Source organism: Thamnophis sirtalis, unplaced genomic scaffold, assembly GCF_051295495.1.
Source record: "Thamnophis sirtalis isolate CommonGarterSnake01/CBP01778 unplaced genomic scaffold, rThaSir2_p1.2 scaffold_7, whole genome shotgun sequence".
NCBI classification, from domain to species: Eukaryota; Metazoa; Chordata; class Lepidosauria; order Squamata; family Natricidae; genus Thamnophis; species Thamnophis sirtalis.
The window spans coordinates 25850465-25874440 of record NW_028261387.1 but is presented as its reverse complement, the minus strand read 5'-3'; the positions used below and the strand labels follow the sequence as shown (position 1 = coordinate 25874440).

Below are 23976 nucleotides of genomic sequence, written 5' to 3'. Positions count from 1 at the left end.
ACTGTAGGAAAATAATAAGCAAGAATGGGAGAATGTGGCAGGGGGGAGAAGAGAGAGAGAAGGGAGAAGAGGGGGAGAAGGGAGAAGGAAAAAGAGGGAAGGGAGAAGGGGAAGAGGAGAGGAGAGGAGAGGAGAGAAGAGAAGAGAAGAGAAGAGAAGAGAAGAGAAGAGAAGAGAAGAATTTAAAAGCCAGCCAGCTAAAACTAATCTTGGAATTCCACAAGAATATCTGGACATGAGCAATATGTAGTTTATTTCACATAGCACATTGCCACAATACAAATACACTCCCTGAAACATTTTTTGAGATTTGTTGAGGGAGGAGTTTGAAGGGTTCCATTTAATTGTTAGTAAGAAAAGCATTAATTGCCCCCCTGTTTCCACAATCTTTCTGACCTAGTATATCCATCCCATTGCCAAAAATGAAAACTAACAAAGCAAACAAAAAAGGAATGAAATTCAGTTTTGAGAAGGATATGGAAGTAGATGCCGAATGTTAAATTCCACATGGAAGCTTGAGTTCCCATGACATTGAGGTTAAGTTCCTGTCTTGTGCCATGTGTAAGTACACGTTCAATTTGTACTCTTTCAGCCAACATGATACCTTGGGAGTGGTGGGAACCGACGGTCAAGGAATTATCCCAGGGAAATATCAGCCATAAATTCACCTGGTACCAGTCTTAAGGTAAGCCATTAAAGTATGCTACATATAGCCACATAAAAGCAAATAATTACCAGTGTCTACTAGTGAATACTGCACACAAACATCAGTGGTGGGATTCAAACGTTTTTACTACCAGTTCTGTGGGCGTGTCTTGGTGGGCGTGGCATGGCATGGCATGGCTTGGTGGGTGTGGCAGGGGAAGGATACTGTAAAATCGCCTTTCCCACCCCACTCCAGGGGGAAGGATACTGTAAAATCTCCATTCTCTCCCCACTCCAGGGGAAGGTTAATGCAAAATCTCAATTTCCTCCCAATCAGCTGGAACTCAGGAGGCAGAGAATAGATGGGGGCAGGGCCAGTCAGAGGTGGTATTTACCGGTTCTCTGAACTACTCAAAATTTCTGCTACCGGTTCTCCAGAACTGGTCGGAACCTGCTGAATACCACCACTGACATACATACAAAGCACATCAACAAACATATGTGCATATAGTATACTTATATTCTAAGAATTGGTGAGAATTTGCTTCTCCTTGTGGAGTTTGAGGTTAGTCCACAAGGAGACTCTAAGGATTTCTCTCTCTAGATCTGGCCCATCCATGTTTCAATTTATCAATGTTGAGTCTCCATTGAAGTTAAAATTGAAGTATTTTGTTGAGAAATGCATTTGCCTTTGTCCTAGAACAAAACAAGGAACAGAGAAACTTATCCTTCTTTTTCCTTCTTTTATTGCTGTACACTGTAACATCCCAAAAATGTAACTTTGCTGCACGGAATTGTAGAAGATAACTATACATGGAAACAGTGTGTGCAGAACCATCTCCAACTAGTGGGATTGCCAAAAGCACATTTCCCTCACCTGTTCAATAACTGATGGAGGCATAAGAGATGTCTACTTGTTGCCCATGACTAATGTGTCTATACTTGGATTGTCGGTCATTGCTGTGTCCCAAAGTCAAAAACAAGCTAGACTGTTAGCAGCTGGATGGGTCATTTCCCGAACTGGAAATGATCTTTGCTTCTTGTTGTCAGCAAGCTTTGTGGGAGGTCTCTGGTGTGATCTGGTATCTGATCCATACCTAATAAGGACCAACAATGTATTCAATTTATATCTAGCATGTTCGCCAGGAGCTCAAAGGACTTACCTGGGATTTCTCTTCATTTTGCTACCCCAAAAAGCCCCTGTGATAGACTGGCCTGAGAGAGACTAAAATGCCTATCATTGTAGAAACTCCCATCATTCAGCACGTTTCCATGGTTAATGGTGGATTTTACTATATTATGGAGTGACTCCTGCCCACTTTGAACAAGGACATGTGATCTCATCCAAGGATTTCAATCAGAGGATAGGAAAGTGGTTGCAATACATTGTAACAATCTTCCCAGATTCCCACTGCCTCTGTCTGTCTTTTTGCAAGACCCTTCATCAGTTACATCTCTGTGGTTTTTTTAAAATGAATTACTCTGTGAATTCTACTAATTAATATTTCGGTGATTTAAATTATGCTGCAGATTTTCAGCCATACGCAGGGTTAACTTCATATTTCCATTGCACCATGAACGCTCTCTCCCCCACCTCTTCTGTTGTGTTGGACCATGCGTCTTAGTAATACTCTTAGTTTTGCTACCTATGGGATCTTCCTTGACTTGCAGTGAACTATGGCACGTAAAGACCAGGTGGAGCTTCCATCGCACCATTGAGGTTGGCTTTTTTTTTACTTTTTTTAACCAGACCTTGAAGATCCCCCTGAATGACTATCAGGGAGCAGTTTTGGAAGGAGTTCTAGGGGACTGTACCCAAGCATCAGCCTTTAACCCTGCTATCCTGTAAAATAAGGACAGTTATGGGCAGGAAGCTGGGCATCAACCATGGAGACTAATGAGTGGAGGGGACCAGGTTTGTACCAATTTTCAAAGCCTCCTATTAATGAACTTTACTTATTATGGGTCAACCTTTGGACAAAGCACATCTGGTTTGGCCATTTCAGCTGGCCTCTGAAGACTTTTTAGGTCTCCTTCAGTTGTGGATGACTTCATACATTATCTTTTTTTTCAGCAACATCATCAATGTGTTTTGCTATTGCCTTCTTCCAGGGGATTTTCTTCTTAGTCTATCCAGTAGGCCTGAGCTTTCCTAGTGGCCTCCCATCCAAAGATTTTAGGGAATCTTTTCACACAACTTGGTGCTTTCCATGTGTTAAATTAGTAAAGCCCATCTCACTTCAGACTTGTAAAGTTCTTTGTGGAGATCACAAAGTTGGGGAAGAAGATAGCTTTCTACCACGTGGTCATTCTCTGCATCTCCATAACTTTCCCAACCAACTCAGCATACAGAATTTCCAGAAATGTTGAATTTTTAAACTGATCTGGGCCTCTCCCCTCACCCCCCAAAAAACCTCCTCTCCCCCCAAAAAATTAAAAAAAAACCCTTGATGAAAATAGCGTGACCCGTCAAAAGCGCGGACGACAAAAGCGCGATCGACAAAATCGCGCCTTTGACGTCATCACAGCGCGACGAAAAAGATCGAAAAATTCAAATAAAAATTAATAAAAATTAAATTAAAGCAAGCCGATTCACATAAAGGTAAGGGTTAGGGTTAGGGTTAGGGTTAGGGTAAGGGTAAGGGTTAGGGTTAGCTTTAGAGCGTTAGCGTTAGCGTTAGGGTTAGGATAAGGGTTACCGTTCCGTTTTTCGTTACTTTAACGGTTAGGTTTAGGGTTAGGTTTAGGGTTAGGTTAAGAGTTAGGGTTAGGGTTAGGTTTAGGGTTAGGTTTGGGGGGGTTAGGGGAAGGTTTTAGCTTTATTTTTACATTTTTTCGATCTTTTTCGTCGCGCTGTGATGACGTCACAGCGCGCTTTTGTCGAGCGCGATTTTGTCCTACGCGCTTTTGTGGTGGAACCGAAAATAGTTAAAAGTATGCACATTATTTGGATCAAAGTGAGATTCTGGGAAGGAAGGGAGTCCTGGTTTGGCTCAGTTGGCCCAATATATATAGTGGTATTTCCCATCCCTGGAGGGGTCTCTCCTGAGCACAGGAAAAAATTCCAGAGGCCACAGGTCTCAAGTGCTCTTGGCCTTGGAAGAGTTACGAAGTTGGTGGGAAGGGGGGGGACCGAGAGGAACAGCCCAAGTGATCGTCCCTTTTGGATCCCAGGACTTCCTGGTTCAGCATCCCGAACCCATTCGCTTTCCAGCCAGACTCCGAGGGAGCGCTGCCCCTCCTCACAAACAGCAGGTGGAGTCACAAGAGAAGAGAAGTGTCAAGAGATGGAGTGGTGAGAGCCACTCTTCCTGCCCGACCCTGCCCCCAGATTCAGGGCTGCTTCAAAGCCCCCAACTTTTCCTCTCCCACCTCTTTGGAGGAAGAAAGAATCTCCCCCCCCCTCAACTTGGCAGCATTTTAATATTTTTACTGATAAAGGAGGGCTGTGTCACACACACCCCTCCCTACCTCCAGTGCTCCTGGTGGGCCCCCATCCTCCTTCTTTTTTTTAATGGTCTTTCCTACAAAAAGACCCCTGCAATGTCTTAGGAGCTGCACATAAGTGGTGTAAAAGGGGGGAGATGTAATTCCAGTGCCATCTCCAGAAATGTTCTCTTCTCAGCTCTTCTGAAACCTAAAGCCCCCACCCCCACATCATTCAAATGAATCTAAACTTAAATAAATAAATAAAGTAGGAATTGCTCTTTAGCTGGAGAAGGGAGAAAAGCTGACTGGCTGCCCCTTCTGCCTTTACCTATGTCCGAAGCCCATTCCCACCCCTTAATCTGGCCTCCTGCAGATCCTTTAGACTGGACCTCCCACCTTCCATCCCCTGGAAAATGACTGTGGCTGAGAGTTGGATCCAATCTAACTAAAAGATGCCAGTTGGGGAAGGCTGTGCTTGGTTGGAGGAATCCGCTTCAGTTAAGTAAGTTGCGTTCTTCTCTCTCCCTCTTTTTCTTTTGGGGATATGTGGGGGGAGGGGCTGGAGATACCAGAAAGAGTAGTGTGAGTTCTGCATGTGTTGCAATTGAGAAGATGGGATTTGGAGCTCCAAAGGTAGGAGTGGAATCAAGGGGGAAACAGAAAGGGCCAAGGGAGAGCTGAGCTCTTCCTGAAATAGAATAGAATATGGAATAACAGAGTTGGAAGGAATCTTGAAGGTCTTCTAGTCCAACCCCCTGCTTAGGCAGGTAACCCTACACCAGACAAATTGTTATCCAACATCTTCTTAAAAACTTCCAATGTTGGAGCATTCACAACTTCTGGAAGCAAGTTGTTCCATTGATTAATTGTTCTAACTGTCAGGAAATGATTGATTTGATTTTTTTTAAATCACCTTTATTCTTGTTTCTAAGTAATTCCAGGCGATGAACATATTCGTACTCTTCCTATTTTCCCACAACAACAACTCTGTGAGGTGGGTTGGGCTGAGAGTCACTGACCCAAAGTCACCCAGCTGGTTTTTCATGTCTAATGTAGAACTAGAACTCACAGTCTCCTGGTTTCTAGACCAGCCTTTCAACCACTAAAAAAAATGCTTCTAACTAACAGGATCAAACTGATTTGATCCTAAATCAAAGCCTTAAGGGCAAAGAAAGGGTGTACTGGGATATAATTGCTTCAGCCATTGGCTAGGCAGGAAATGGGGCTAGACTTCATTGGACCCTGTGTTGGTAAAGAGCAGCCAACAGAAAACTGGAGTAGAAGAAGAACTATAGAACTATATTGGTCACATAGCACCACCATGCTTTCCTGAAAGAAGGGAGATGATCAAGCCAGACCATTGTGATCTAGGGCAGTGTTTTTAATTAATCTCCTTAATTAAGGAGAAACTGCCTAACAAAGAAGACCAGTGGAACAGCTTGCAGTCAAAAAGTTCTGGGTGCTTCATCACTCTTTTTAAGAAGAGACTGGACAATCGCTGGTCTGAAATGGTTTAGGGTCTCCTGCTTGAGCAGGGGGCTGGACTAGAAGACCTCCATGATCCCCTCCAGCTCTATTGTGATTCTGATTCTCAACCTCCAACTCAGATAACCAACCTCAGCCCTCCAATCGCCCCCTCCAGCTCTATTCTGATTCAGTATTTCTCAACGTTGGCAGCTTTAAGACTGCGGACTTCAACTTCCAGAATTCTGGCAGTTGAAGTCCACGCATCTCAAAGTTGCCAAGGTTGAGAAATATCGTCTAGGGTAATGAAAGGAAAGGTGGGGTACCACTTTCACAATTTCAAACAAATAGCATGTGGTTAGAAGAAGAAGAAGACGTTGTGTCAGCTCTGGCGAAAACCCACCCAAACCAATGGATGGGGTACGCTTCCACGGAAGGCCAACCAACATCCCGAAATCGTTGCATGTCCCGCCCCAGTCGCTTCCGAAGACGAATCTTCTTTCTCTCTCCTGCGAAGGAGCCAAGGAGCAGCGAACTCTTCCTTCCAGTAGAATCCAGGGGGAGGACGCGGTGGCTTTGAGGAGATGTCTTCGAAGGAGCCATCCGAATGCCTAAGTGAGAGCAATGAAAATAAGCCTCTTATGGGATGCTGGGGATGGGGGAGGGTCACTTTCATTTGGATCTTTGCAGGGGTGAAATTCAGCAGGTTCTGACAGGTATCGGAGAACCGGTAGTGGAAATTTTGAGTAGTTCTGAGAACGGCAAATACCACCTCTGGCTGGCTCAAGAGTGGGGTGGGAATGGAGATTTTGCTATATCCTTCCCCCAGTAGTGGGGAGGGACTGGAGATTTTACAGTATCCTTCCCCTGCCACGCCCACCAAGCCACGCCCACAGAACTGGTAGTAAAAAAAATTGAATTTCACCACTGGTTCATATTTGGTACTTTAATGGTTCGATGTTTACTGTGATAACGATAGTGAGGGATAATACCAATCCTAAAAATATAACAAGGATTGACATAGACAAACACACACACACAGAGTAATGCATTGCCTTCGTCCCCAACGACTTCTTGGAATAAAACCAGCCTCTACCACGCCAGATTCTGATCCAAATCGCAGTTCCCAGTCTGCAGGAAAGGCTGAAATCATTTTCCCCCGCGTTGCTACAGGGAGATCTCTTCGCAGAGCCCCTCCTATCAATGGGCATTGCGATGAGGAGTCAGAATTATTGGCGGAGAAAGAAAATCCTATCTCGCCAATCTTTCAATTCTTTTTTTTCCTCGGCTTTTCGAGGCGGCCGAGCCCGGATGGAAGCCTCTGGCAGGCGAAGAGCAAGGATCTCCTCAAAGGAGAAAACTACAAACGATCCCCGCAGCAGTTCCGGGTCACACAAAGAGCAGCCCTGCTACCCAAGAGTTTAAAACCATGAGCTTCATTTCAATCTTCTTTTTTTAAAAAAAAAAAAACTAGGTTTCCAGCGGCCTTGAAGCTGCCGGTTCTTAAGAGAATTTGGGGGGAGTCTTTCCCGTGGAATTCTATGGGGCGTCCTCTCCACTGCCATAGTTACACATTAAATACAAACGCCCATCCTTCCAGAAATGGGACATTGGAAAGATAAGAAACAACTCTTATGTCCCTTGATCGAAGGGGTGGGAATAGAGCAGGTGAGAATCCTCTAATAAAACCGAGGTGCCGGGAAGAAAAACCGGCTCTAATTCGTACTTCCTTTTGTTTCGCTTATTATATTTGCAATCGAAATCAACCCAATCCCTGCTCTAAATGTTAACGCTGGAGGATCGGGGAGGGGCTTGGGCGGGGGCCTGCCCTCCCTCCTTTGAGTAGCCCCCATTGTTCGCTTCCATTGTTTGGATTCGATGGGGATGCCTTTGGTAGCAATTGGGATACTTGCAATTGCATTGCAAAAGAAAAAAGAAGAAGAAGAACCCCAGAACTTTGCAAGCCGTCGAAGTGGTCAAAGCAGAATTCTGCGCTCGGGCTAACATTTCCTTGTTTTATATGAGTGGGATGCTGGCAGCTATGGCTGCCTCCAAAGGGGGTGGGGGGTGGCTTTTAATAGCTGTTTGGACTACGACCCCGCCTCATCCACTGTTCGTGTTATGGGCATTGTTACCATCTGGAGACCATTAGAGATCTCCCACCTCTCTTATTTAGAAGCCCCGGTGGCTGAAGTCGTGAACTGGCCGGGTCGCCCTTTTTCCCAGCGACTGGATGAAAGCATCGGTGTTAAATCTAAATAACCAATCCATCACCCTCAATTTAAAGCAAGAGGAATGGGTGGGCGGTTCTAAAAATAACTCGGCGGCTGCCCCTGATCTTGAACTTTCTCTTAACCAAGACAAACGGATTCTCCGAGGTTCAAGAAGTCGGAAGTTTTCACCTTTGAGAGAGATTCGTTTTCACCTTTGAGAGAGATTCGCTCTCTTCGGGCAACTGGTTTCACTGAGTTTCTGTGCTGGGGTAAGGAGGATGGGGGCAGTGGTGAAATTCAATTTTTTTTACTACCAGTTCTTTGGGCGTGGCTTGGTGGGGTGGCAGAAGGTTACTGCAAAATCCCCATTCCCACCCCACTCCGGGTGGTGGGGAGAATATTGCAAAATTCCCATTCCCATCCCACTCTGTAGTTGTGGTATTTGCCGATTTCCGAACTACTCAAAATTTCTGCCACTGGTTCTCCAGAACCTGTTAGAATCTGATGAATTTCACCCCTGGAGGGGTGTGTGCCCGCGATGTATCTTGCTCGGAAGTATATAGAGGAGAAAGGTGGCTAGAGAAGGACCAGGTGTTCCTGAAAACCCCGCCAGGAAAGGAAGTAAGAACAGTACTTGTCCCAGTCCTAGCTGGGAAGTGTGTAGGAGGGGGGTGGGGATCTGCCTGAAATTGTCAATCAGTCAACAGGACTGCAGACTTTTCTCTTTTGGGCCCGCCCCCTTTGGGGTAGGTCCCCCCAAAATGGACGAGACCCATGCTCGAATCCACGTTGAATTTAAGATAATGGACAACTTTATAGTCCAATCCCCTTCCACGCTAAGAGGAAGCCGGAGCGAGTTTCATGAGATTCACCCTCCCAGGTAAGTAGAACCTTCCTAAGTATGTTGGACTGCAGCATCCTTCATCCTTATAATCCCTGGACCAGTTGGTGATGACTGGGCTTTCAAGTCCAGGAAACGAGTGAGCCCCCTCGGGGGGGGGGGGTGTAGCCTAATGCAGTGTTTCTCAACCTTGGCAACTTGAAGATGTCTGGACTTCAACTCCCAGAATTCCCCAGCCAGCATTCGCTGGCTGGGGAATTCTGGGAGTTGAAGTCCAGGCATCTTCAAGTTGCCAAGGTTGAGAAACACTGGCCTAATGTATGGGCTGAAAGAGGCCACTATCCTGAGCTGGCTTAGATTGAGTCGAAGTCTCCTTAAATCGAGGAGTTTTTCTCCTGAGAGAAAAAGAGTCCAGAAAGTGGCTTTTGGGGGCAATAAAGAGTCTTTGCGTGCGTTGCTCGGCCTGCCCGAAGACGGCTCTCGCTCTCGGATCCTAGGCTCGTTTCCACCGGCCTGGCGCTCTGCTTCCTAACCGGCAGGCAGGAACTCCCCTTATTACCTGAGGGTTTATTGAGGGGGGAGGGGGTAAAGATGTTCTCCTTGGACGCCTCCCCGAGCCAGATAGAAGCTTTTATTGTCCTTTTTCTTTTCATTGGCCAGTGCCAGACACCCCAGATTAATTTCACAGGGCAATTCTAGCCCCCACCCAGCAGCCTCTCAACCTTACACTGTACAGGTTCTCCAAAGTGCTCCCCCCCAGTCCTCCGGTTAGGAAACCGGGGAGTGGGGGGCACCTTGGGGAACCAGTACAGTACAGACAATAAAAGGGGAGCCCTTCTATCTGGCTCGGGGAGGCCTCCAAGCAGAACATTTCCCCCTCCCCCGCCACAGGTAATAAGGGGAGCTCCTGCCTGCCGGTTAGGAAGCAGAGCCTCATGGGGCGAACTCTTCCCAATCGAAGACCGGGGAAGAGAAAACCGGGTCCACATTTTTCCAAGGGGCACCTTCAGTCGGGGCCAAAATCCAGACCTCTCCTCAAGGGGGCGCCCCTTCCGCGGATCTGGTCTCCCCGGTTTTTGTTCAGCACCACCACCACCACCTCGGCCCTTGGCTGAGGCCAGCGGGCGCTTCAGGTTGTTTGTTTGGCGAGCCCGGCCCACACGACTTGGGGAGGTCGGGGGGGGGGAGACGTAAAACGGAACGGATAAAAACGAGCCGGAACATCTTGTTTGACAGAGTGATTCGGCATGATGAAGCGGCCTCACTCAAGAAGGGGCGGAGAGGAGGGGCGGAGAGGCGAAAGAGGGGGGGAGGCCGGGCCAAGCGCTCTTTTCTCTCTCCTCTCCCCTCCCCCATTCGTTGGCCCGGAGGGGGAAATCTCCGGAGGGAGAAGCCGGCGCAGGATCACGTCCAAGTCGCTTTTTTTCAACGGGGAAGTCATTTTATTTGGTTCCCCCGCCCCGTCGACTCGCGCCCTACGGAGGGTCTTTTTGCCGCCTGGGCTCTGCCTCGTTCCCCTCTTCACTGTCCCTGACGGGCGGATGGGAAAGAACCATTTTCAAGAGAAAGCCTCGTTTTGATTAAAGCTGACACGCCGCTGATAACTCCGCGCTAATGGGCAATAATTAACATAATAGCCATAATTAAAAGCACGCTAACAATGCCATAAATTTAGCACACCATTTTAGTCGGGGTTTGGCCCCTACCTGCTCTCTCTCGCTCTCTCTCTCTCCTCGTTCATTAAACGTGTTGCCTTTCACAAAAGGGATGTTTGTACATTTTTCCAGGACAAAGATCTCAGTTTGCAAACACGAGGCTGCTGCTTCTCCCCCAAACCCCCACCCCATTCTCCTCCGTGTTTGGGTATTCAAATGTCTCCCGTGGTTTCGCGGGGGGACGGACGATTTTTTTACACGTGATTTGTTTTTATTCCTTTTAGAGCACCAACTTTGTAATTACAGTATCCCCATCCTCATCCTTGGATAGATTTCGATGGGATCGTGGCTTTGTGTGTGTGTGTGTGTGTGTGTGTGTGTGTGTGTGTGTGTGTGTGTGTGTGTGTGTGAGTGATCTAAAACGCCAAGCCGAATGCGTCTCCAGAAGGAAGGTTGTGACAGTGAAACTCTTGCGGGCGGGGGGAGGATGTCAATTAAATTAGATTATCCACCCCTCCTCCTTCCTTCTACCCCGAGCCGGATAGCAACCCTGGCCAGAGTGCGGCTTTTTCCTCCCCAATTCTTTTTCCGAGCTGCTAACGAGAAAACGCTCCCCTTCTCAGTCCAGCATCTGGGCTATTTCACAGCATTCACATCGAAACCTATCGACACCAGCCCTCGTCTGTTTCTCGACTGGTACGCCAGTTCATCCACACGCTTTCTTCCACGCTCCCCTTTATTTACTTACTCCCTCTTCGATTAAAAAACGCCCCTTGTTTTTTTTTAAATTGTAAGGATTTAGGTCAACGATTTCTACAACTATCCCGGGAAAGTCACGGGGCACAGGAGGGGAGCAAATATATATAGTAGTTGGTTCCGGGAGAAGAAGCCTAGCCCAACGCAGCTGGCCGTCCTCCTCTCGCCTCCTTTTCAGTTCCTACCTCCTCTCCGGATTCATTTTTAATTCACTTTGTGGGCTAGACACTCACTTGCTCATCCTAGGTTCCAAGTGAACTGTAATTAATTTCTCCTCTCCTATCATAAGTTGTTCGTTCCGCGTCTCCCCCTCTCCCCCCATCAAGGCCAGCAACGTCTCTATCTGGCTCCCTATCGATCCGAACAGCAGTTTCAAAATCTGCTTGCTAAATCGCGCCTGTGCAATATTGTACATATCTACCCGTAGCTTCTCTCTCGCATGAATTTTTTAAAAATATTCTTTTTCAGCCTTCTCCTTTAGGAGAGAGTAATTAGGAGGATTGCTTCGGAGAAAGTTTTGCTATTATTCTAAAATTAAATTGTTTTCTTCAGCGCTCCACAGTCACCAAACTGGACGCAGGAGGGAAGCTTCACCTACGAAGTTGGAAAACTTAAGGGTACAAAGAGCAAACTTCACTGAAGAGTTCCCTTTTACTCATTCGCTGGTGGGTGGTCCTGGCCTTTGGCTTAAACTCACCCTTCCTTTGGGCAACCGCGTCTTCCTTTCCATCCCCCCCCTCACGCACGAGAGGGGGGAGGGAGGGAGGGAGAAAGAGACCCCCCCCAAATTAGCTTTTGGACATGAGCACCGGTCTTTGTGCTTCAGACACCTTTCCAGATGCGAAGAGCTTTCCTCTCCTCACCTCCTTTTGGGGAGTACTTTAGGGGGGGATACAACGTAAATACTGATCCAATAAATAAAAAATAATATTTTTTTGCAGCACAGGAAAAGGTGAACAGGAGACAAATCAAAGATGGGACCCCCAAGCCAGGTGAACCCAGGTTTGGCCCTTCCTCCAGGAGGCCCGAAGCGAATGAATACTAGTTCTGCGGATGGTGCCTGGCTTCAGACTCAGGCGCCCCGCTCGATTTGCCAAAAGGAGCCCCAAACTTTGCCTCCGTGCTTTCTCCTGTCTCCTTTTTCTCTCCCCGGGCCACCCCCACCCCCACACACAAACACCCTCCGGCAGTCACCCTCCTTCTTCCTCCCAGCATCAGATGGTAACACTGATGGAACAAGAGATTAGCACAATAGAGTCCTAATCGAAGGGATACGTTTCTTCCACGCTAAGCACCATAATTAATGGTATGAATCAATTAATTTGACTTCAATTGTGTCAAAGCAAAAAGCTCAACAAATGAAGGCGACGCTTTCTAGAGTGATGTTCTCTCCCTCCCTCCCTCTTTCTCTCTCTCATCACCTTGTTACAATCCCCGGTGAGATTTCACAAGAAAACCACAGAAGAAACGGATGTTTTTGTAATGCGTGACTATATTTGAGAAATTGATTTTTTTTTTTTGTCACGGAATGAATCGGAATGGATGACGGATCGGCCCACTCCTGCTCGGATTCCTTTTATTCATTGCTGTAACACACGCACGCGGAGATCTGCAAAGGTTTTACTGGTCCAAGGGTCGGAATTCACCCCGGGACCATCGAAAGGTAAAGGCTCCCTCAGGAAGAGACCAAGGGCGAAAAAAGAAAGAAAAACGGACAGAGAAAAACGTCCCACGGCCATCCGCGACTGAAAAGGGGACTCGTGTTTGTGGGGTGGGATAAACCTGGTTTTACGAATCCTTCCCGCGAACAGGCAGATCTCCTAACACCCGTCCGAATTAGCCTGGTTTCTTCCCTCATCTAATCTAGGCTGGGAAACAGTCGCTTTTTCTTGCTAAGGAGTCCCAGCTGGGAAGAATCGCTCCAAAGCAGCGATCGTAGAACCGCACCGAAGAGCTTCTGTAAAGGTGAGAGCTTCCGACAAGGAGCTACGCAAAGTCCCTTTCCTCTCTACTCCGCGAGGCAGCGCTTTGCAAAACAGAGAAGGACCAAATACAATGCGTCGCATTTGCTCGAAGTCCCTGTCCGCTTGTTTTTTTTTTTTTGGGACGTCCCGTGGCAGATCACTCAATAGGGCGGTGGTCCGTCCGTGCCATACTGATTAGCGGGGCGACGGCCGGTAGAGGTGTGGTGGGGGAGAGAAATGTAACTTACGGATGCCGGTTTTTCCAGAGGGTAAACTTGAAAGCCCCTCTCGTGTGAACAGTGATATGGAGGTTTGGTCCTCCATGCAGAGAGCCAGGTCCCCTCCTCTTACTTTCCCTTTGCTCAGAGCATAAATCACTGGAGGGGGGGCTGTTACACACACACACACACACACACACACACATGGTGCCTTCTGTATATACTATTCTTGCCATTTCTGTCTTCATTAGCACATTTCGACACTCGGTCTTAAGTCAATTCCCCTTTTCTCCATCGCAACACGGGACCCACCTTTTTGGTTCGCGTGTTTCGCTCTGTTTAAATATAAAGATGTCCCGCTTTTTTATCCGAAAGCTGTAAAATGTTGTGATGAAAACAAAAGCGGCCACACAAGGGCAGTCCAGGCAAGTGGATTTGGACATTTCTTTTGGAGATTCAAATCTTTCTTTTTTTTCCCCCCTGACGACTGTTGTTTTTGTAGTAGTAGTTGTTGTTCCTATCAACATTTCACCGAAGTCACAACAATCATTACAACCACGAAAAAACAAAAAGAAAAGCCACCTACCAAGCGAGTCATTTCCTACCTAAACTCCAAGCAATTGTTCTCTCTCTGGAAACGGAGGCTTTTGTTTAAAGAGGAGGAAATAGACATTTGCAACAAACTTTGAGAACTGGCTACCTCCTGGAGTTTGTTTTCTTGGGACAAGGCTTACCTTGAAGGTGAATACCAAAATATTTCCATTCACACACATTCCCCCTTTCTCCATTTCCTACTTTTTAATATGCTAATGAGCTATTATTACGTCGTTAACACCTCTGCAAGATACCACCAATAATAATAAAGCTACAGCGTACACACTCTCTCTTCTTTTGGTTATTTTTCTTTCTGTTCCCATTTTTTTTAAGAAAGGCGTGGTTATTTTATGTCTTTTTGGTCTTATTTCGATCCCCAACTGACCTACCAGATGAATAGATACCCATCTTTTCCTTCTTCGTTTCCCAGCGGATGCTGGTATTTATTTAGTAAAGGTAAAAGGAGAAAACAACAACAACAACAAAATTTCTCGGAAGTTATGGAGGGGATAGAGATGTTCAACGCTCCCCCCCCAAAAAAAACCGGATTTAAAAAACCAAAGCATTCCAGGGCAACATAATAATTGTATTTATACTTGGCTCTATCATTTAATTCTTAATCCAGCCTGACTGACACAGTTGAAGACTTACTTTGCTTTCCATTCTCTGGGAAAATTCTCTGGGTGTGTGTGTAAATGCCCAATTCTGAAAAGATTGCATGGGGCATCTTCTCTCTTGTGTGTGTGTCTGTGTGTGCGTGTTTGGGTTCATCGAATTCCAGCGTGGTTGTTTTGTTTTGATTTGTTTTGATGCTCCATCCATTCCTATTAGAATAAACTTGGCGACCTGAGCAGATGTTTGTTTTTAAGGGGCCAAGCTGGGGAGACCTGCCACAAGGCCTGTTTGGGCAAGTTTTCCCTGAAGGGAGGCGAGCTGATCACTTGGCGGGGATCAAGGGGGGAAAAGGAGCCGCCGTTGTCTCTTTGTTGACAATCCCCCTGAAACAACTTGAGCCGGGCTTGGCCTGCCAGGGGGGCGCTGACGTCAAGCCATCGCGTGGCCCCGCCCCCTAGTATATCTTTAACTGGAAAGTAATCTATCAGGCAGCCTTTTTTTTAAAAAAAAGGCACTTTCTAAGTGGCAACCGAGTTCCTCTATAACGCCCGTGGATTCCCCGCCCTCTCCTGCTCTCTGGGCTGCCAAACCGAACCTTTTTCTCCCTCCGCCCATTCGAGATAGAAGGGAGAAGGGGGGAAAGGGTGGGGGGAATTTAAACAGAGGAAACGGACGGGGTGTTTTGTGGGATTTGAAAAAGCGAGGTGGGGGCAGAGAGAGAGGAGTAAAGAAGGCAAAAGAGAAAGAGGGAGGTTTGGAGCAGAGGAGGCAGAGGAGAGAGAGATGGAGATCCCCTTAGTCGAAGAGAGCTAACCTGCAGCAACAGCCTCGGTGGCGGCGGGCACAACCATTCCGATGAGCCGGGAGAAGGTCGCCGCTCGCCAATCGCTCCTTTTGGGGAAAAGCACAGTCCAACATCGCAGCAGCCGGTAGGGGTCTGGAAGCCCGGAGTCCTCCCGGGCCGGAGGGCTCCAGACCAGGAGCCAAAAACGGTTACAGGAGCTCGGGTCGCTCGCTCGGTTTGGCCGCCGCCACCCCTTCGGACTCTGCCTGCGCTCCCTGCCGCCCCGTCGTCGCTGCTGCTTGACTGGTGACCGGCTGCTTGAAAGGAAAGCCCCGAGTGGCCGCCCCGTTTGCCGGCGTCGCACTCGAGCTGCGTGCAAGGAAGGCTTGGCCCGCAGATCTCCCGGGCGCCTATCAGCGCAGCCGCCGCCAAGGTGGGCAAAGGGTCTGCGGTCTGCTCTCGGATGCCGACAGCTGGGTAAGGAGGAGCAGGAGGAGGAGGAGGCCCCCGTGGCCGACAGGTAGCGGAGGAGGAGGAGCAGGAAGAAGAAGAGGAAGGCTGGGGAGGGGGGGCGCTCCCTCTCTGGCTACTGACACCGCTACCTGTTGGAGAAGCACCCTGTTCAAAGAGGGGCCGGATTTGGATCCAAGTGTCCCCAAGAGCCCCCTTCTTCCTTCCTCCCTTCCTCCCCGACACAGAGACACTTCTCGTCCCTTCTTCTCTCTTTCAACTCTCCCGATTTATCGCCCGTGGCCAATTCATTGACGACCCCGCACCCTCCAGCCCGCTGCTTTTCCCCTTTCCTGAGCTGGGAGATGACTCTGTCAGGCAACCTGAGCGCCAACGACATGTCCGGCCAGACGGTGCTGACGGCGGAAGATGTGGACATCGACGTGGTGGGCGAGGAGGACGACTGCCTGGAGGAGCGGGACGGCGGCGGCGGAGGCAGCGACCTGGAGGCCGGCGGCAGCCCCCCCGGCAGCGGCTTGGCTCGGTTGCCCGCCTCGCTGGCTTTGGACGAGGCGGCCGAGCTGCTGATGGCCAAAGAGGCGGTGGAGATGAGCTCCGGCAGCAGCAGCAGCAGCCTCGGCGGGAGCCCCGTCGAGGAGAAGGGGAGCGAGGAAGGCTCGGCGCCGGGCGCGCCGTCCGGGGCGGCGGCGGGCGCTGCGGCTGCTGCCTCCAGCGGCGGCAAGCCCAAGAGCAGCCTGGTGAAGCCGCCCTATTCCTACATCGCACTGATCACCATGGCCATCCTGCAGAGCCCGCAGAAGAAACTGACGCTGAGCGGCATCTGCGAGTTCATCAGCAACCGCTTCCCTTACTACCGGGAGAAGTTCCCGGCCTGGCAGAACTCCATCCGCCACAACCTCTCGCTCAACGACTGCTTCGTCAAGATCCCCCGCGAGCCGGGCAACCCGGGCAAGGGCAACTACTGGACGCTGGACCCGCAGTCCGAGGACATGTTCGACAACGGCTCCTTCCTGCGCCGCCGCAAGCGCTTCAAGCGGCACCAGCAAGAGCAGCTGCGCGAACAGACGGCGCTCATGATGCACAGCTTCGGCGCCTACAGCTTGGCCGCCGCCGCCGCCGCCGCCGCCGCTTCTTCTTCGGGCCCCTACGGCCGAGCCTACGGCCTGCACCACGGCGCCTACCCACACCCGGCCGCCTTGCAGTACCCCTACATCCCGCCCGTCGGGCCCATGCTGCCGCCCGCCGTGCCCCTCCTGCCCTCGGGCGAGCTGAGCCGGAAAGCCTTCAACGCGCAGCTCAGCCCCAGCCTCCAGCTCCATCTCAGCGGGCTCGGCGCCGTGACCGGTTCGGGCCCCGCGGCCGGCGGGGTCAAAGCCGAGCCCAGCGGCCGGCCTTCCTTCAGCATCGAGAATATCATCGGGGCGGGCGCCGGGCCGGCCGTCAGCTCTTCCTCGGCCGTCAGCGCCCAGACGTTCCTCCGGACGCCCGTCACCGCGCAGTCGGGTTTGCTGGCCCACCAGCCGCTCTCGCTGGCCAGGACCACGGCGGCCATCGCGCCCATCCTCAGCGTGCCTACAAACATTCTCTCCGGACAGTTCCTGCAGCCCGCCGCTTCGGCCGGCGCGGTCCAGGCCAAGTGGCCGGCGCAGTAGCTCGGCGGCGAGCGCGGGACCCGCTCTCCCTTCCTTCCTTTCCTTCCTCCCTCCTCAACTTCGCCTTTTTTTTCTCCGATCCTGCGAAGAATCGAGGGGGGGGAGGGTTCCTGGCGGCCTCCCGCTTCTCCAAGAGACTCCTTTTCTCGTCACGACCCTCTGCGGACTCGATCGGCTCCAGTGCCGCATCTCTCTGCCTTAGTCCGTGGCCTTCGCGATGTAAACCCGGAGGCTTCGGAGGAGCCCTGAAACAACGCTGGCAAAACGCATAGGAAAGAAGGGTTCGGACGCTGCAGGTAAAGCTGACACGCAACCCCGCGGCGACCTGTTTCTTCGATATTTGTAGCGGGGAGGGCGAGAGGCAATGACGGACTTTCCTTTGCCGTTTTTATTTTATTTTTTTAATGGTCCATATTTGGCACACAAAAAAAGCAAACGCATATTTTAAAAAATCAGAGAAAAGGGATAACGGGAAGTCGAGAACGCTCAAGCTTAGGAGTCCCGAACTTTCACTTTTGTTGAAGGTTCTCATTTTTCCTCCGGTAATTTTCTTCGAAATATATCTAAATTTGCAGCAAACGATAAGGGAAGGCGTTTTAAATATGAAAGAACTGAGCAGGAAAAAAAAGAAGGGGAGAAAAACCCCTCTCATTCTATTATAGAAGTCTGTTTATATATGAATGAATATATGTATTCTAAATGTTATTCCTTCGTGTTGTACACAGCTTTGTAAATAAATTTTTAAAATGGCACTTTTGGTGTTTGCTTTCCAGTTAGCACATCATATGAAAGAGAATTATAAAAAACGTTTTTGCTCCATTGGGGAAATTCTGTAGTCATTCAGCTAGATGGAAACAAAAAAAAAATCAATAGAACCTATATATGAGATACAATTATTCTGTTAAAAATACAACAGACTGAAAAATTTAATGCCTCAAAGAGCAAGAAAATCTCTCCCAAATATCATCCTCGACCTTTTCTATCCATGTATATCTAAATCTAGATATATCTAGTGACACTTCTGTAAAAACGTTATAAAATTGCTACAGATTGGATTACACTTATAGGGAAATTATTTGGATATTATATAAATATTAAGATAGAGATGGTAAAGTAACTTCCATAATAAAGAAATAGGATTGAGACAATTTGTCAGATAATCTGGTAATAAAAACAATTAATTATGAGGAAGGAAGGAATTATACTGAATTAATACACAACCAAGAAGACAAATCTCATTTCTGTTTTAATTACATTTAATAAGTTAAAATTTTGAATTCTCCACCTAGGTTTTTATATTAACTGCACCCCACCCCCATGTTCAAAGAAATGCAGAAGGTGTTATGATTCTGTTTGTCTTTAAATTAAATAAGTTTTTCTTCTGTTGAAATAGCATCTAACCTTAGTCTCTGGAATCAAGTTCAAGAAAGCTCCTAATTCATTTCTTTTGAACTGCAATCAAAGTCACAAGACTCGATACCAAGAATTTGATACCAATGCTCAGTTACTAACTGATATGCCACTGTTGACAGCCTGCCACTCCGCAAAATTAGGAAAGAATCTAACCGCATATTCCTAATTGAATCTTGGTGGACAAATGCTTTGATGTATCAAACGACTTTAACCTAATTAAGCCTTCTGGGCCTAATAGGGGGAACTTCCTCGTACAGTCTCGCAGGCAAAGAACTGTGGCATCTTTTAAATCGGGATCGGCCTGGGAAATCAGGGCTCAGCGTCGAACCGCTAGAACCCATGGATATGATCACTAATTTTGAAGAGGTCTGTTTTTTTGTTCTGTAAAATAAAAGGAAGATCAGATAAAAGAACGGAGGATCAGTTCCTTCCTTCCTTCCTTCCTTCCTTCCTTCCTTCCTTCCTTCCTTCTTCTTTTTTTTTAGGAAGCCGCAGGATTTTTTTTTTTTTAAAAAAAACCTTGTTATTCTCCCCCAAATACGAAGCATGTGCCCTAAGGAAGAAAGAGAGGGAGGAAGACGCCTTTCCGCCGCTTGGCTGCAGGATCTGTCCTCTCTCGTTAAGCAATCGGCGGGCCGGAGGAAGCGCCTGCTGGACAAGGGCCGGAGGACGCGCCTTGCCCGGGGCCTGATTTGTTTTCTAGAGAAACCATAAATATTATTCCACCCTAAGTAAACATTTATACCCGCGGATATGCGGACGAAAATAAAGTAAGCCGCCCGCTGACCAGGAAGGCGGGAGGAAAACCGCTTGAACTTTATAAATAAGGACCTGCTAATCATTTGACACCCCGAGGCAGGCCAGGTGGCCTCCCGATCGAGCGGGGGGATTCGGTGTCAGCCGCGGGTCCAGCCAGGTCCCTACGCGGATCCCTCCCACCATCACCACCAGCCCTCCGAGTTACCGAATCTCTGAGGCCGGGAGGGGTGGAGGGTGGGGAGGACTGTATCTCCGTCGCCATTAAAGTCCCGCGGCGCTTCGCAGTTGTTCCTTGCTAATAGTTTTTTTTCCTATACAACCAACGGCCCACGGTCCGGAGGTTGGGCCCAGAGCCAGGCCCAGGGCCTATATTTAGCTGATCCCCCTGGGAAAAGAGAGCAGGGGCCTTTCCTGACTCGCCCAGCGAGCTCTCCGGCCTCGACCGTGACATTGGATCGCGAGGCCTCGCTCCAGGCCGGAGCCTTTTGTTAGCCGGAGTAGCGCGCCCTCCGCGTGCCTCGCATAGTTCCAATACCGCGCGGCCGGCCTGGGCGGTGCGCGCGTCTCTTATTTTTTTCTCCAGGCCGGGAGGATGGCTCCCTTCTCCGGCCTCAGGTTCAGGTGGGGGAAGGCTTCCCCGTTCGCCTTTCCACTGGCGGTGGGAGAAGACAAGCGGAGGAATTTTGGGCTTTCAGCCTCCCAGGGATCCGAAGTGGTGTGCGGTGCTCAGATTTTGGGTGGAATGGCAGGTTGTCCCCCTGAAGCTTCAGGGCAACCCCAAGCATGAATGCGTAGACCTGAGGGCAGCTGATGGGCAGGCAGGTAGGCTGACAGGTGAGAGAGGCAGAGAGATGCTCCATGAAGGTAAAAGCACCCCCTTTTTAGCTTCTTGATCTGAATGCCCCCATCTATATCAGCCCTTCTACAAACACCCAAACTGTGTTTGCCTGACATGATGATCTTGGTGGCTAACCTAAGTTACTTCTTCTGCGATTGCAAGATGTGGTTTCCCATGAATTAGTCACCTGGCTTCAATTTGCCTAATGCATTAAGCAATTTTTTAAAAAAGGTAATCATTGAAGTTAACCACTTTTTTGGGGGGCTGGATCAAGTTTGGTGTGTGGTGTTAACACAGCCAGAGATGATTTTGGTGCATCGAGAGCAACTTAAGAATGGGAAAGGAGTATGTATCCAAATCCAGAAGCCGCTAAACTTTTATCGGATATAAGGATATAAATTACCGCCCTGTTTTGTTCAGCTGCATAAAATAAATTTCCTTCCTTGGGCATTAGATTTAGTTAACTGCTCCATTTATAGAAGCAGAAATAAACTTGTCCCATTCAGTCTGGAAGCCCATTGAAGGAAAAGCTGAAAGAGGGCACAATATCCCTTCATTTTGCAGCCTTCGATATCAGAGGCATTAAGGACATTCTCCCAATATGGAGGTGGGGTCTTCCATATTGGAGGGACTTCAACTCACAGCAGGTATGCTGGCTGCAGTGGTGGAGTGGTGGCCTAAAATCATGAGGAGGCGGGAAGTTCAGAGAGAAAAAGAGAAACCAGATCTAGAGAAACCAGATTTTCATTATTGTGAGTCAAAGGTGATCATTGTTTATTGCCTTACAAGGAAAAAGACATAGGAAATAGATTCTAATTGAGCAGGTATTTTAAAACTTAGACAGAAGAGTGGAAGAGGAAGAATTTGAGAGAGGGAATACTACATAGATCCTTGAGCTCAGGTATAGTGGCAACCAACAAAAAGAAAGCAGTCCACACTTGCAGGCTGGTATGCTTATGGTTCCTTTGATCAGCTGGAGGTCAGAGACTCTCATTGTCCAGAATCTGAAACTTAAGATCCACAGATAGCTCTTGAAAGCTTTGGGTACAATCCCTGAAGATATCCAAAAGTTGATAATAATTTGTGATTTCTAAAATGATAAAAAAGAAAAAATGATTAAAAGCATGACTAGAAATTATTTTTTAAAATCAAAGGTGATTAATTTTAATTACATTTATATGTACATTATTTCAAAACATGTTTAACTTTTGTTGTGGCTCCATCCATTATTTATTTATTTTGGACAGGGATTCCTCAAATGCCACTTAAAGCTCAAGAGAAGCCTTTGGGTTTGCTTTTTAAAAGCCATGTTGGTAAGTTTCTATGACCTGATTTCAGCTAACAAGGAGATTCTATGGGTATCATCTGATAATCTGTAGGCCTTAGATCAAGTCAGAATCCCACTCTGCTTTGATCTGAATGTATAGGCACCCTTTGCAAGTATGGCAATGAACTGCAATGGATGGAAAGGAGAATTTGAAAACATGAAAATACACAAATGGTTTCTAAGACCACTTTATGGGCAAAAGGATTGCACTATGCATCAATACTTTCCTCGCTAACCTCTAATAAAACAAGTATTCAGGCTGGTTGAAAGTTGTTGTCCACGTGTCCAAATATACAATGAACCTATACCACAGACATTTACATATGTAAGAGTTTGCATGAGTTTTATGACAAGGAGGACAATGGTGTGTTGGGTTTTTTTTACACTCATATTTAACCCTGCAGAACTGGCAACCTCTCTTCTCTGCCCTGGTCCTAAGATGCTGCTTTGTCTTCCATAAATAAGGGAGGCTTAAGTTATCCTTGGTGCTGAAATGGTTATTTCTCCCCTCCATTATTCTGACATCACCCAAGGGCAACCTTAATAATTTTCAATCTATTAAAATGTGTCAATCTTCCCTTGAAGTCAAGGGACAGCAAGGCCTAGGAAGAGGCAGGTAGGGGTAGTAGTAGGGGCAACAAAATCCATCTGATATAGCAATAGCACCTAGACTTATATACCACTTTATAGTGCTTTACAGCCCTCTCTAAACGGTTTACAAAGTCAGCATATTACCCCCAACAATCTGGGTCCTCATATAGTCCTTGCTCACTCAAGAATAGAAGGGATGACACTACGGTGGGACAAGATCCTAAATGTTCCTATGGGTTTGTTTTTGTTTTTCAGATCTAATAGGCTGTTGAACCCTGTTCTACCTGCCCTCATGACTAGCATGCCTTTGGGCCTTATTTCAGTCTTATTTGCCTGTTGTTAATTGGTGGCAACTGGTTTCTCTGTGACTGCAGAGCAGGGGTGGGTTCTGGCTGCTGCTACTGCCGGTTCACTCACGTGCTGCGCGCACATACAGTACTAAAAAAAACCCAGATGGCGGTGCCTATGCCGCCGCCGCAAGAACTGGTTTGGGGGTGTGTCAGGCCAAGCCGGTCCAAACCCGTAGGAACCCATCTTTGTTGCAGAGGGAATCATAGAAATAGGGCTGGAAGCAGACATCGCAGTTGGCTCTGCCCACCCACCCCGGCTCTACAGCATCCCATTTAGGGCCTTTTTTCACCCAAAGTGCAGGGGCAGAAGGCAGTGTGTGTGCTCACATTTGTGAACTAGTAGGGAACGTAAGTGAATACCACCCCTGGGTGGAAGGTCTTCAAATCCAACCTGCTCATTCCATTGGTGAAATTCAATTTTTTTTTTTACCACCAGTTCTGTGGGCATGTCTTGGTGGGCACGGCAGGATAAGGATATTGCAAAATCTCCATTCCCAACCCATTCTGAGGCCAGCCAGAGGTGGCATTTGCCAGTTCTCTGAACCATTCAAAATTTCTGCTACCGGTTCTCCAGAACCTGTCAGAACCTGCTGAATTTCACCCCTGGCTCATTCCATCCCAGACAAATGATTGTCCAATATTTTCTTGAAAACCTTCAGCAATGGAACACACACAACTCTGGGAGGCAAGCTGTTCCATTGACTAGTTGTTCTCACTATCAGGAAATTTCTCCTTAGTTCCAGGTTGGATCTTCCTCTGACAAAATTCTACCCATTGCTTCTTCTCCTGCCTTCAGATAGTTTGAAAAAAATCAGTCGACCCCCCCCCCTCCCTGTGACAGCCCTTCAAGTATTGGAAGACAGCTATCATGTCACTCTTAACCCTTCCCTTTGGTAGGCTAAACATATGGTACCTAGTTCTCTTAGCTTTTCATTGTACAATTTAGCCTCCAGATCCCTTATCATCTTTGTTGCTTCCCTATGCACTCTTTCTAGGGCTTCAGCAGAGGCAGTATTCAGACAGTTCTGACAGGTTCTGGAGAACTGGTAGTGGAAATTTTGAGTAATTCAGAGAACTGGCAAATAGGCTGGCCCCGCCCCCACTGTCTCCCAGCTGATCTTCTTTTGTTGCCCTGAACAGGAGAATGGAGCTGGAAAGCAGGTTAGTGGGGTGGGGAAGGAATGGGAATTTTGCAGTAACCGTTCCCCAGGAGTGGGGAGGAAATGGGGACTTTGCAGTATCCTTCCCCTGCCACACCCACACCCACAAAGTCACGTCCATCGAACCTGTAGTAAAAAAAATTTGAATCCCACCACTGGGCTTCAGCATCTTTTTTTGTTATCATGGTGACCTGAACTGGATGCAATATTTTAAGTATGGCCTCACTAATCTAGTAT

At 48.0% G+C, this 23976-nt stretch overlaps 1 protein-coding gene across 1 annotated transcript; it reads left to right on the top strand.

Annotated features, from left to right (window-relative positions):
* The first annotated feature begins 15908 nt into the window (after positions 1-15908).
* On the top strand, positions 15909-17398 carry FOXD3 (forkhead box D3). The gene has a single exon (XM_087720786.1). It carries the CDS (start codon positions 15994-15996, stop codon positions 17299-17301), a length of 1308 nt encoding a protein of 435 aa, XP_087576912.1. The 5' UTR covers positions 15909-15993; the 3' UTR covers positions 17302-17398.
* Positions 17399-23976: the final 6578 nt, after the last annotated feature.

What these genes read in the sequence shown, in the direction of transcription:
- FOXD3 (XM_087720786.1), top strand. Translation starts at nt 15,994, where the DNA reads ATGACTCTGTCAGGCAACCTGAGCGCCAACGACATGTCCGGCCAGACG.